General features: G+C 37.3%; 1 protein-coding gene across 1 annotated transcript in view; it reads left to right on the forward strand.

Annotated features, from left to right (window-relative positions):
• Nucleotides 1–14,069, forward strand: part of LOC104542046 (calcium-binding mitochondrial carrier protein Aralar1) — a 48,960-nt gene that overhangs the window by 15,801 nt on the left and 19,090 nt on the right. The window contains exons 4-8 of the mRNA XM_010186239.1: nucleotides 4,225–4,364; nucleotides 6,631–6,777; nucleotides 7,824–7,962; nucleotides 9,282–9,375; nucleotides 10,506–10,590. Of these exons, the coding sequence (XP_010184541.1) occupies nucleotides 4,225–4,364; nucleotides 6,631–6,777; nucleotides 7,824–7,962; nucleotides 9,282–9,375; nucleotides 10,506–10,590 (605 nt within the window). The remainder of the gene's footprint in view (nucleotides 1–4,224; nucleotides 4,365–6,630; nucleotides 6,778–7,823; nucleotides 7,963–9,281; nucleotides 9,376–10,505; nucleotides 10,591–14,069) is intronic.

Below are 14,069 nucleotides of genomic sequence, written 5' to 3' on the forward strand. Positions count from 1 at the left end.
TGCAGGATGGGAGCCCCTCTTTGGTTTTTATGATAATAATATAGCATTAAGTTCAAAACCATAGTTCAGCAAAAGGGAACAGAAAAAAGAACTCCACATTATAACATTGACAGTTTGTTGTTATGCCTGTCACTAATCTTAACCTTAAACACAATCACTAATCCTTTTAAAATAAGAGTAGAAATACAATGTGACTATTTCTAGTTTAGTTCTCACTTGTGATTTTGCTCTCTTGTCATTTTGTATTATTTGCATTTAGATAACTCTTATACTTCTTTTGCATCAGGTACTACCAAAAAAAAAAGTCTTTTTGCCTTTAACTATGATTTTCTGTTTTACTATTGAAAATGAAAGTATGTAAAATTTGCTGTTAGCAGAAATAGTGAAAAGTAGCAACACAGAATATGTTAAACTGCATTACGTACGTTGAAGCTGCAGTACGTGCAGATGGGACTCTAGATGATTGAGTAGATTGATTTTAAACAAATTAAACAACAAACCTTTAGCATACTTATGCTAGTACTTAAAACGATCATATTTATATTTCTGTGTATTTAACAAGCATGATTGATGTTCCATCACTGGCGAGGAGGGATGCCGAGCTCTGTTAACAGGCTGATGGCACTGGAGTTGTGTGAGGTTTCCACACTGCTTCTTGGGGAGCTGATAAGTCAAGTGAATAGGTACTACCTCAAGTAGTACCATTTACCTGGGGTACTGAGCTCATCCCTACCATGGGCCATCAACAAGACTCCATAGTGCTTATAACTTGAAGTATTCTTCCTCCTCCTGTGAAATTCAGTATTGCCTAAAAACTTTGTTTTTCTTGTATCGGTTTTCTGAGCCCGATAGGTAATGATGTTTTATGGAGGTCGAGCCAGTCGGATATGCTGCCTGCAGATAGCTCCTAGCATCTATAATTTGTTTAAAATGATTGGGTGGGGAAATTCTGAAGCAATCTTGAGAAAATGCATGTTGCCTTGGAGGTAACGTACTAATGCACTAGAGTAGTAGGTTTATTGTTCCTGGGGCCAGTGGTAAGTTGAGTGTGTCATCAGGCTGCTGACTTGTATGCGTATCTGAGGAGAAAATGCATTGCTAGAAGCCTGGAAAGAAAGTTATCAGCTCAGTAGGAAAGAATTCCACTATGGAAAGGTGAGCAAAGAGTAGGAGAAGACATTAGTAAATGAGCAACGTGTATTGACAGGGACAATGAATGCATTCTGTAAAATGTCATACTGAAATGAAAGGGTTTAAAAATAATTTGCTGTTTGCCCCCTGCAGAATAGCTCTGTTGGAAATTTGAAGTACTCGTAGTTTATCTTAATTTAGAAGCATTACTGGGTTTTGACTGAGAGAGATTAAAAAAAAAAGGCAAAAACCTGCAGCATCTGTACCTTAACGCTACCTGTTTTCTTTGTTGGCAGTGCTTTGCTTCTGCTGTGAAAAAAAATAAATTAAAAATAAGACATTTGATCATCATTCAAAGTGGTGAAAGTGTCAGTGATGATGACATTATGTCTAATTTCTGAAATGTGGTTGTCTGTTTGCTGCTTCTCATCACACAAGTTGTCAGTTGTGATGACTATTTCCTGTAATACAAGAGAATAGCCAACAAAATTGGATTAAAAAGGTATTCTTGATACATTGCAGAGGAAGCATCGCTACTCTTGGGTAGAAGTAGTAAATTTTAGTGCTTATCTAGAGAATCCCAAATGGCTTTGGAAAATTGTACTTGGAGTTTCAGTAGTTTTAACTGTGTCAGTTATTCACAACAGGTATGCAGTTTCGCTCCCGTACCCCAAATGTTTCATGAACTAAACCAACACTGAATTAATGAAGCATTAGATACAACAGCGTACCCTTAAAACTTGGACTGCTGTAACGTGGGCAGTATGCATTACCGATTGTGAGTGATTGCCTGTGGAAGAAAAATGGAGGAGGCACCTCGATTGTCAGAGAAGCAGCAGGCTAATCTGGGTATCATTTTTTAAAGTTAGTTAGCCTCTGCTGGGATTCTTCAAGTACCAGTACACTCAACTGTTGAATAGACATTTATTAATTCATTTCCCAGTGTTATTTTGATGTGCTGAAGAATCTTGTGATGTGTGGATGACTAGTTGTAAACATTAAGAATGAAAAAGCAGTAATGTAGGAAATGGATTCTTGATTGCTTAAGAAGTATACAATTCAATGCTTGCATGAGAGTTATGAACAGACCAAGGGCTTAAGTCTTATTAAAAATAATTGGAAGATCTGTCCATGTGAGCATGTATGAATAATTTCTTACAAGAAAAAAGTGAGGTGTTTTTTTTTTTTAACCTTTCTCTAAGTTTACAAGAAGCAATCACTGGAAACAGTTGAAAACACAATTTAAGTTTTCTGGCTGCTTCAGCATGTTCTTTCCTGAGTTTTCATTAGGAGAACTCAGTGTGTATTAAATGTCAGTTTTACAGATGTGTAACAGTCACTAGTTGGCACCCTGGTAGTTTGAGATTACGTATTCAAAGGGCAGATTGTGGCCAGTAAGTGATTTAACTGTAATTTAGGCCTTACTTAAAGGTCAAACATAGACTAGAGTGAAAAAAAAAGTTTAAACCATAGTTTCCACTGCAAAATAGGCTAAAGGAGTTGTTCAGGTAAACAAGAAACTTAAAAACCTACCCTGACTACTTGTAATTGTCCACTCATATCTATTCACTGATATCCTCCCTTATGAGGAGCGGCTGAGGGACCTGGGGCTCTTTGGCTTGGAGCAGAGGAGACTGAGGGGTGCCCTCATTCCTGGGGATCCATTGGGAAAGGGCAGTGTCAGGAGGAAGGAGCCAGGCTCTGCTCTGCTCTGTGATGTCCAGTGACAGGACAAGGGGCAATGGGTGCAGCTGGAGCACAGGAGGCTCAACCTGAACGTGAGGAAAAGCTTTTTTACTGTGAGGGTGGCAGAGCATGGCCCAGGCTGCCCAGAGAGGTTGTGGAGTCTCCTTCTCTGCAGACATTCAAAACCCGCCTGGCCGTGTTCCTGTGTGACCTGGTCTGGTGATCCTGCTCTGGCAGGGGTTGGACTGGATGAGCTTTCGAGGTCCCTTCCAACTCCTCTTATTCTGTGATTCTGTGATATCAGTGTGCAAGGTGAAGATAAGAAAATGAGAGATAAAGCACTCAATACCTACTATCAGACTATTTTATTTCACCATACTTCTGTTCAAAGTTTTGTCTGTATCAAAGAGGTGTGTTTTCAGCTAAAATATTTGTACTTTGTTTTAAATGTAAGCTATATGCCACGTTTTATTTGGGTTGGTAGGAGATTATAGGTTAATTGATTAACACAAATCAATTGAGGTACTTTGAGGTAGATTATGAAAAGTGCTTACACGGTATGGATAAAAGTTCAGTTACACTGTTTATGTGGTTGGATAATGTGCACAAAAAGCAGGCTTGTTTTGCAGCATGGCAATGCTGTGTATGAATAACATGCTGTTTTTTCAGATGAGGTTTTCGACTGCATTCAGATAATACGTTTGGCACTGAGAGTTCAGTCGTACAGTGTACACAGGGAGAATTCCATATTCTGAAATGACAGCTTTTTTCTTTACTTCGTTTGAAAGAGGACATCTCTATCTTCACTTATCTTAAAACATTTTAATAACTGAGACTACCAATTATGTTTTATAGGATTTGATTTTTGTGCTAAGGCCTTATCAAAAGCTTTTAATAAGGTGGTTTCTGCTGAGTTAATGATATGTTTTAGATGGCATTTCTTATACCTATCTTCAATAGACATATTCAGACAGTGTGATTGTAATAATCAAGTTTCAATCAAACCATACTTAGTATGACAACTGTCGCGTGAGATTGTAACGCAGGTATTCGTGCTCTTGATAAAGGGCTTAATTTGACTCCTAGCAGAGATGGAGAACCACTATTGATTTTTCTATCAGAATGCAAAAGAGCTCTTATTTGTCATATATGAGGGGAAATTGCATCTTAATTAAAACTAAATGAAACACTCACTCCGAGGTTTTATGCAGTAATACAGAAGGTATCACGTTGTGTTGCAAATATGTTCTTATACAGGTCTGTAAAGGTTCAGTTAGCAATTATTCTTAACAGATTAAAATGCTTCTTAAACAGCTGCTTAAAACATCATTTGTTTGTATCCTTCCTGGAATGTTTGTAGATTTACTGTACCCCAAAGCTCACTTGTTGTTTTTCCCTTCCCCAAAGCAAATGTCAAAGAAATATTTGAGCAAACTATTATTCATCTTCAAATTCCCTTCAACTGGGACTGTGAGTTCATTCGACTGCATTTTGGACATAACAGGAAGAAGCATCTTAACTATTCAGAGTTCACTCAGTTTCTTCAGGTCAGTTGTTAACCTTCTTCCAAAGCAGAACTGACATTCATTTTCACTTCTGATAATACACTAATACCTTTACAAATTTTGAGCTGATTCTGGTAGTGAGAATCATTATCTGTTACTAATCCTGACAGTTCTGATGAACTGATATTTCTCCATACCAGTTTTGTAAGTAGTATGTACTCGTTGTAATTTTACCTTGAATACCATCCTAGAAAAGAATGGGACTAAATATACTGTTAATGAAATTAACCATTTTAGTCATGTTACACTGGATCGAGGGTCTGCTTTTTCTGCTGTAGGAATTTAATAGCAAATCTGGTCTGTACCAGAAAAAGATTGCATCCGTAATATAACCAGTTGTTATTAACCTTATAAACTCCCATACAAAGGTTTTAGCTTCTTTAGCGTTTCTTTTAGTTTTACAAACCTTATTCTAATACTTACCCTTTTTTTCTCTCACTGGCATGCATGCTACCACACTTATATTGGGAATTTGGTCTTAAATGCCGCCAACGTCATGGGAGGTAAATCTGCTTTCCTGAGATGTTGCTGAAGCACCTTCTAGGGATCAGGCTTTAAAGGATCTCACTCCTAGAACTGGACTTTGTGCTAAGCCAAAAGGTTACAGTACAACTTGAACATTATACTAGAAGGAAGTAAAGGAAGATGTCAGTTATAAAGGACAGAGAAAGAGAAAAGTAGGAGAAATGTACATTATAATTCAAGAGAAAGGAGTTTGCAAAATTGTAGGTAATTGCACTGAATTCCATAAATTAGCATGCAGTGATCACCTCATGATATTGCTTGTTGTTTTCTGTCCAGTAGATCTGAAGAAAAATAGATTATGCCCTTCCAGAGCTGGCCTTTGGTACAAAATAGTTTTGGACATACTGTCTTAAAAGTAGGGAATGATAATGCGCTTTGGTATAATCTGTAATTATTGTCCAGGATAAAGCTGATCTAGAGCAGATTCTAGAAAAGCATATATAACTAGATAGGATCTGAAGTCTCTATTGTAAATTGAGATACTGGGGTTTGGCACAGTCTTTCAAGGCTGCAGTATAACTGGGAGTTACTTTCAAGAAATAAACTGTCCTGCATTTGATAGTACATGTTTTAAGTGATCTCAGGCACAAACCTGGGACACTAGTGCAGAAAAAAATCAGATTTCTAGTGAGAAGAATCTTTTTGTTGAGAACTTAGAGCAGAGGGATTAATACCTGTTCTGTTTTAATGTTTATTATTCCAAGATAGTAATGTAAGATACAGGAATCTCTTACTGTCATCATACAATAAAAAATCCTTTTAGGGAAGGGTAGTATGGACTGCAGTAATTTCAACATGTACACAAGTTGGATATTGTTGTCCCTCCTTTTAGATCAGGTTGTTTTTCTTATTTGGTCTAACAGCATCTTGTGGGGTTTGAAACTTGGATTGGAGCAGGCTTCTTGTACCCTGATCTAGAAAACCTTGATCTTGAGGTTACAAGACTTGAGAAATTACTGTAAAGGTGATATAAGCTAGATAGTTTGCCCTCTTCTTATTGTCTGTCAGAACATGGTTATTATTTTAGCTGCTTCTAGAGATCTGAATGACAGCTGAATGTGCTTTATTGTTTGCTTGAATAGAAGGAAACCACTTTTTCTGGACATAGAATTTACAACCATTGTTAGTATCTTGAGGTTACTGCATTGTGCTTTATATTAAGGTTTTTACAGATTGCATAGGAATTTTAAATTGCCTGAAATGAGTGACCATTTCTGACCTTAGGGGAGGTAGCTGCTGGGGGCAATCTAAATCTGTGTGATATAATTTTCACTGTCCTCCTGTTTATTTTCAAGTACTTTTCCATGAGTTAGTTTATTATAGCCCAGTCATATTTCATCTTGGATGTGTAAGTGATCAGCTCACTTTGAGTCTTTAGGATCAATATCAGAAATTACTCTAGCAGTTAAGTATTTAATAAAGGAGTAGACAGCAGGCAGGACATGGGTATGTGAAGTTTATTTCTCAAATCATTTAGTGAAAGTACGTATTTACTTACAGTTGAATTGAGGCTTTTCTTTGACAGAGGAATGGTTCTGTGGATAGAATCGGTACGCAGACTTCTTGTTTTAAGTTTAAGGCCTTTAAGTTTAAACTGCAGTTGCACTATGGTCTACATGCACAGATATATTCAAGCATGCTGTAAGAATATGAAATTAGAGTTTTGTGAACAGTGAGTTACAGGATTTGTTTCTAATCTGCTCTTTCTAAATACTCATTACAGGAGTTGCAGTCAGAACATGCAAGACAAGCTTTTGCACTGAAGGACAAAAATAAAAGTGGTATGATAACTGGGCTGGACTTCAATGACATCATGGTTACCCTTCGCTCGCATATGCTGACTCCATTTGTGGAAGAAAATTTAGTTTCAGTAAGTGTGAAGAAAAGTGCCTTGAATTCAGGGTTTAATAGCTGTAATGTGTGAAGATGTTATTGCTTCTCTCCCACTTTGTCTTCTACCTGTTTATCACTGTCTTGGTGCTAGAGATTCTCACCTTCATGGTAGAGGGAGCAGGGTGAAACCTGGCAGCTCTCCTTGGCTGCAGCAGTGGGAAAGTTTGGCAGCCTCCTTTACATGCTTCAGGTGCCACTGGAAACAGTTTGAGTTAGACTACTACACTGTCCACTAAAGCAGGGCAAACTGTACTCGGCACAGAAAGAACATTCATTTAGGAGAAAAGCATCTAAATTTTGTATTTGAAGATATGTCAGGTCTCAAAAGGTGGAGATTACTTGGAGTTTTGTCCTTTTATGTACTCTCGCATTCTTTTTCTTACTAGAATTTGGAAAATCCAGTGTGTAGATTCTAGAGGTAGAATGGTTACAGCTGTGATAGTCTGGCAAGATCTGTAGGCAAAGTAACGACATAAAACTTATAAACTAGAAGTATATAGTAAAAAAAGTATATAAGAATGAAAGTTTTATAAAATATAAAGTTATAACTTTTATTTCACTCTTTTACCTATAAATCTTGCCTGGCTTAACTAATAAGGTATACCATCTTCCATAAAATCTACAGTATCCAGGAACTTTAGACTTTGAAATAAATGGTTACTGCTGTATGTGATGCGAGAAGTCAGTTAGTGTCTTTGTCTAAAGTAGCATTTACATGCATTTCTCTGTTAGAAATAGAGTATTAGAAAAACCTTCAGTGACAGGATGTGTATCAGATAGATTGAATAATCTACTTATATGATTATTTCCTGATCATTTTCTAATGTTCATTTTTTACCAAAAAGTGGTATCCTCTCTAATAATTCTCCCTTCATCTTTCTATTAAAAATATCTTAAAATTATAGGAATAGAAAGATATCTTTAATTCTTTCCTTATTTGCCCAAATGGATGTTTCTGTAATTTGTAATAAGATGTTGTAAAAGGGCTAAAGGCACTTAACTGCATTCATTTAATTTTTAAAGGTAGCCGGTGGAACTGTTTCACATCAGGTCAGCTTCTCCTATTTCAATGCATTTAATGCTCTTTTGAATAACATGGATCTTGTTAGGAAGATATACAGTAATATAGCAGGTACAAGAAAAGACGTTGAAGTCACGAAAGGTAAAGTATATTTCCTACATTTTATTATTTATTAGTTCTATCCAGTTTGTGATCTGATGTTGCACATGGGTTAAGGAAAGTAAGAAGCTGCAACAGTGTGCAAAGTTAGGGCTCCTGTGAAATTATTTAAAGGGTGCTTTTCATCCTTACAGGTTAGTAATGATTTTCAAGTAGCTCCTTAAGGAGAAGAATTTGGATTCAGACAGAAGCCTTGTTGGCCTTATTAGTTTGAGTGGGTAACTGCAAGTCAGTGCATTATTGAGGGTTTTACCTGTCCTTGAAAGGAATGCAAGGTTGCTTAGAGATAGGAAGTTCCTATGGAGTATGATGGAATGGGTTAAGTTTGAAAATCCATTCTCAGTAATCTCCAGGTTGTTTTAGCTCTAGTTCATTTATTCCTGATTAAATCTTTTTTAGAAAAATGGTAATCATTTATACCTTACTGCTTACTTGCCTGAGTGGTTTTATATATTGTTGACGTCTGTTAAGACGTAGTTAATCCCTGTGCATATGAAAGGTTGCTGTATTTCAGTCTTGCCGCAGGCATGAGTAGATTGCGTTTGTAGTAATTTTATGGTAGATTTTATCACCAATTTTATTACCTGTATGGATGGGACCAGCCAAGCCCATGTGTGGTAAAAAGCATGCCAAGTTCTTCTTTTCTTCTTTGTCTGGCTTATGTTCATATGTTCTGCATACCCCTAAAAGAAAGCATACAGTGCCTGTTCTCGTCCTCCAAATTTTGCTAACGAATTGCCTAGCAATGATTTTTGGTGCAAATGCATAAATACATCTTGCTTTGGTTTGTGTTGTGAAAAAAGCTACTGTGTTTTCACTGCTCTGGCTTGTTTACTGTAGCTTGCTAAGTATGTCACGAGCATGTCATGTAATTTGGCTAGATGGACACCTGAGCGTCGGGTCATTCAGAGCTAGCAGAGGAAGACATCTGACATGGTGGCAATAGATGAGTCGGTTGCCCTTACAGCTGTGAACAATGGGCCGTTATTCTGTTCTGTTCTGTTTTGCAGAACTTCATGAATCACAAATCGTGATGTGTTTTTTTAAGCTTGCTAATATGCGGATTTTTGTTGACTTTGATGAACTTTTACCATAGATCAAAGTTGTGTTGTCAGGCTTGCTGTGTGTTGCAAAGGTCTATTTCAGGATAGAAATTGTTTTGAAAATATCTTTTCCCCTTCCATTATGGATTTTGCTTCTTGGTGATAGATTTCATTTTTATGACATTATTTGTGAACAGTTAAAGCAGAAATTTGACAAATAACACAATTGTTTTACTTCTCTTTCCCTTTTAAATACAGAGGAATTTACCCACTCTGCAATCCGATTTGGGCAAGTTACACCACTGGAAATAGATATTCTCTACCAACTTGCAGATTTATACAGTGTTACTGGGTAACATAACAATTAATTTTATCATTTTACAGTAATTATTATGCTGTTCTCTGTGTGTAAACCACTAATTTTCATCTTAATTTTAAAACATTTTGTGTCTCATTGTATTTCATTACAGTAATTTATTAAATGTAAGCTGACTTTGGTGCATGCATGGATTTTGCAAATGAGTTGTGTACATCAAGCACAAATATTAATTGTCATATTATAGGTATACATGTAAACATAGGAAAATACATTATGGTGGTCTCAAAAGACTACAATACACTGATTTTATTAACTTGAAGTATTGATGATGTTCTACGTTGGTCTTTAACACCTGGGAAATCTTAGGTAGGACTTCCCAGAAGTAGTTTGTGTATTACTTCCTTTATTACTAGTAGTCAAGAACTTGCTTCTGAATAATCCAGGCTCCCTTTTATCTCCACTGGGCTACAAGAAGAGAATGCCCTTCTAACTCCAAGGATTCAAGAAGTTCAGGGAGGTTCAGGGAGATTCAAGGACAGGGAACTGCTGGAGAGAGTCCAGCGTAGGGCTACAAAGATGATCAAGGGAGTGGAGCATCTCCCTTCTGAGGAGCGGCTGAGGGAGCTGGGGCTCTTTAGTTTGCAGAAGAGGAGACTGAGGGGAGACCTCATTCATGTTTGTAAATATTTAAAGGGTGAGTGTCACGAGGATGGAGCCAGGCTCTTCTCGGTGACAAACAATGATAGGACAAGGGGTAACGGACACAAGCTGGAACACAGGAGGTTCCACTTCAATTGGAGAAGAAACTTCTTCTCAGTGAGGGTGACAGAGCCCTGGCCCAGGCTGCCCAGAGAGGTTGTGGAGTCTCCTTCTCTGCAGACATTCAAAACCCGCCTGGACGCCTTCCTGTGTAACCTGGTCTGGGTGTTTCTGCTCCGGCAGGGGGATTGGACTGGAGGAGCTTTGGAGGTCCCTTCCAATCCCTAACGGTCTGGGATTCTGTGATTCTTTATAGCAGTGCAGCAGACTTCTTAGACATGCATTCAAATATAACAGGTGGTTTTTTTAAACTTGGGATGTATTCTGTGTGGCCAAGAACACTGTATCAAATATGTTTGATGCTTTATCTAACAGTAATTTGCTTTTCTCTGCCTTGTGTAAAGGCGCTTAACTTTGGCAGATATTGAGAGAATAGCACCGCTGGCAGAAGGTGCATTACCTTACAACCTGGCAGAACTCCAGAGGCAGGTAGGTAGAAGTGATAGATACAGTAAAATTGCTGAAGTTAAGTGAACGTTTCCATGTACTTACATATGGAAAATAAGAATACACTTGAAACAGGTTCCTAACAAGTGCAATGTGCTGTATGTATTGCTATAAGGATAGATGGGGCAAACTATTGAGTATGTGTCTAAACAAGATACTAGATTTCATATTGAAGAATGGCCTATTTAGGTATGAGCTTGTTGGAAACTTGTATACCTTACTGTGAATCCATTTGTTCACTCCTGAAAAGGCCTTTCACGTCATCTCTGTAATTATAAAATTATTTTTAGGTAGTAAAGAATAAAAGTATTAAATGCAATGCTTATAAATGTGTTTGAAAATTTGGATGAAATGTCTTGACCATTTATCTACAATGATAATTGAACTTTACTGTACTTGTTTACTGTACTTGTTGACTACCTGATCACCTGTGCCTTGTTTGCCATGTATTTGCCCGTGGATGAGGGGTCCTAGGAGTCTGAAAATGAAAGCTTGTCTTTCATTCATAAAAAGCCTTTTATTTCTCAGCTCACTTTTTATGCATATTGCAAAGAGGTTCCTTTAAGCACTTATATCCACTACAAAATCTAGGATATGTATCAGTGGCAGCAAGATCTTGAATTATTTCAACTGCTATGGTTGAAAAGTTGTCCTGTGTGGAATACAGCAAGTCTTGCATATGAGACTTCCAGTGTGTTTTGGTTACTGTTCGTACAGGTGGATTTGATCATTGAGTTCTCTTGCAAACAAATTGGTCTGAAATGCAGTGTCTGACACCCGCTCTGTTGTCCTTAGGAAATCAGACATATCTGAGCCAATGGAGTAAGTGTCCAAAACCTACTTAATGGTAACAGCCTCCCTATGGATTCCTCAAGAGAAGAATGGTGGAATGGATTGGCACAGAAATGTGTATATCGTGTTTATCCAGACTAATGAGAAGCATTTTTGATGAGGTTTTGTAATTACATTCCCAACTGCCGACTGTAGTTTTAGTTGGTGTCTTTGTGGCACGCAGCTTTCTGAGTAGACAAAATACTAACTGGTTTGTTCTACACTTCAGAATTACCTTTGTAGCTTGGCACTGTTATAAAATGAGCTCATTGATTAAAGTTTCACTCATCACTAGAACAGAATATACTCTTTTCACACTCTTGTAGTAATACATTGTATTTTCATCATATTCTGCATTGAGGGAGCACAGCAGAAAGCAAAGTAATGTAATTTTCTTTGTTTTATAAGCAACAGCTTTTTACTAGACCTTATCCTAAGCTAACCTTACATTACCTTATTTAACTGTATCGACAAAATGAAAGATACCCCTTTCAGGAAGAGAGAATGTAATCCCAGTAAGGTCTGGACAGTAAGGCTGTCCCTGGAAAATGAAAACAAGTCTGTAATCACTTTTATGTGATTTAAAAATTCATTCGTAAAGGAAAATCTAGATTTTTACATAAACTCACCCTATCTTGGTAGATTTGGTGGAAATGGAAATTAGCCTGCTTTCAACCGTGTTTACTTTATTGTCAGTTTTTTCATCGTGTAGGATTTTCTTAAAGCCTAGCAGCTGAATATCCTATAAGGATGACAGCTACAGTAATTTTCTGTTTATAAATATTCATGATTTGAAAGCTATAGCATTAATTACATTCATTTCCATATCCCTCTGAACACACAAGTAAACGGCAAACTTTGTGGACACTTATTTGATAATATGAAAGTGCATTTCCTTCGCAAAGAATTTGATTGTTAACATCCAGCGACACACTCATTAAGATTAATGTCTGAATGTAATGATTGGATTTTGATGAGGACTCTCTGGAACTTAGAAGGGAAAAAAAATAGCCTCAGAACAGCTAAAAGGAAGCAGGTGTGCTGAACTAGGAGAAGTTTTTTGTGGTCTGAATAACCAGTCCTGTTTCTAAGCCTTTTTGGGGTAGTATTATTGCATGTGTCTTCTATTTACATGAATCAAAAAAAGATATCTCTGTATTTTAGAGTTTATTTTTGTGGTTATTTTGTTCTATTGTGATTTTTTTTTTAATTAAGATCAGGAAAAATGTGTGAAAAGTGTTTTGAGACTAGTGAGGACATTCTTCAGATTTATTGCTTGTATGCTTGATTTATGCTTTTTGATCCTGGTCCATATGCGCAGTTTACTGTGTTGATGCTACCCAGAGTTTCTCTGTTCTTCTCTGTGAAGTTATATTGTTGCAGGATAATGTCTTACGGAAGGAAATCGTGGTAACTCCATCTTGTTCTTCTGTGGGAAAACCATGTAAAATATGCCTTATGTTTTTTTGCAGGTAGCGATCCCATCTTAATCTCGTAGGCTTTTGTCCTACATTGTGTACATACAGTGTCACATTATGCAATAAGGGCAAGGTTTTGCACATCCAGTGTAATACCAGTCCAGGGTAGCTTACTCTGAAGTACATCCTCTTTTTCTGTGGCTGTTCCATTTTCCAGAGCTTCAGTAAGCTGCATGTAACTTAGCTAAGTAGCCTTGGTGAGCTGGCTGTGAGATGCGCACGTGGTCACCTTTGTGAGGAGCTCCTCGTGTGCGCAGAGCAAAGCCTGCCAGAGCTGTCTGAGGTCTAGACACGTTCCAGCTGTGCTGTCAGGAGCGCGTCTGCTAAAGATACAGGGTGCTTTTAAGAAAAACAGGTTTGTGTTTGGGACATGGGCTTTAGTGTGTATCTGCTTTATTATGGAATTTAACAGGTAATATCTTAGCCCTTTATATAACCCAGACAAGTTATAGTGCATAACAGAAATTCTTTTCTGATCTCCTTACTTACGTTTGGAAGAAAATTTGGCCCGTCTTGCGTACTTTATAGTGCAAGCTTGTGAGCGCTGACATCTTGTTTATCAGTTACCTTGTTTCTAATAACAGCTAGTAATATGATTATGAGTCTGCAAATATTTTCTATGCAGACTTGTATGTATTTCGAACACTAATACTTCATAGTCGTGTGTGTGATTGAAGTGAGTGAGGTCATCATTCTGTCTGTAAATGATCAGCTGCCTGTGAAGAATACTCTGGGGAATAATTGACTTGTTGCTTGTGTTGAAGACATGAAATGTCATGATTTTGCTACGTATTAATGTATATGTAATCTTAACATATATCCCTTGCTCATAGATGCTGTCTGTGAGATACTGAATTCCTTTTGAGTTACTGAATTTTATCTCAGCCAAAAAGGGGGTTCAATGCCTTTCAGATTCAAAGGCAACAGAATGGAAAGTAGCAAAGTTCCTTTTAGTTTCTATCTACTTTTTCTTGCCCGTAGTTGTTTTGTCTGTACTAGGAGTATGTAAGGAAGAACATTTTCTGAGAGGAGCATTTGAAAAATGTGCTTCATTCATTAGGTGAATGGAAGTTACACAGTAATTTCTTTTTTTTCCCCTTTTAACTGAAGGCTACCAATTTCTATCAGATTCTTTCTGTAACACTACAGAAG

The sequence above is a fragment of the Mesitornis unicolor genome, unplaced genomic scaffold, assembly GCF_000695765.1.
Source record: "Mesitornis unicolor isolate BGI_N332 unplaced genomic scaffold, ASM69576v1 scaffold1186, whole genome shotgun sequence".
Lineage (NCBI taxonomy): Eukaryota > Metazoa > Chordata > Aves > Mesitornithiformes > Mesitornithidae > Mesitornis > Mesitornis unicolor.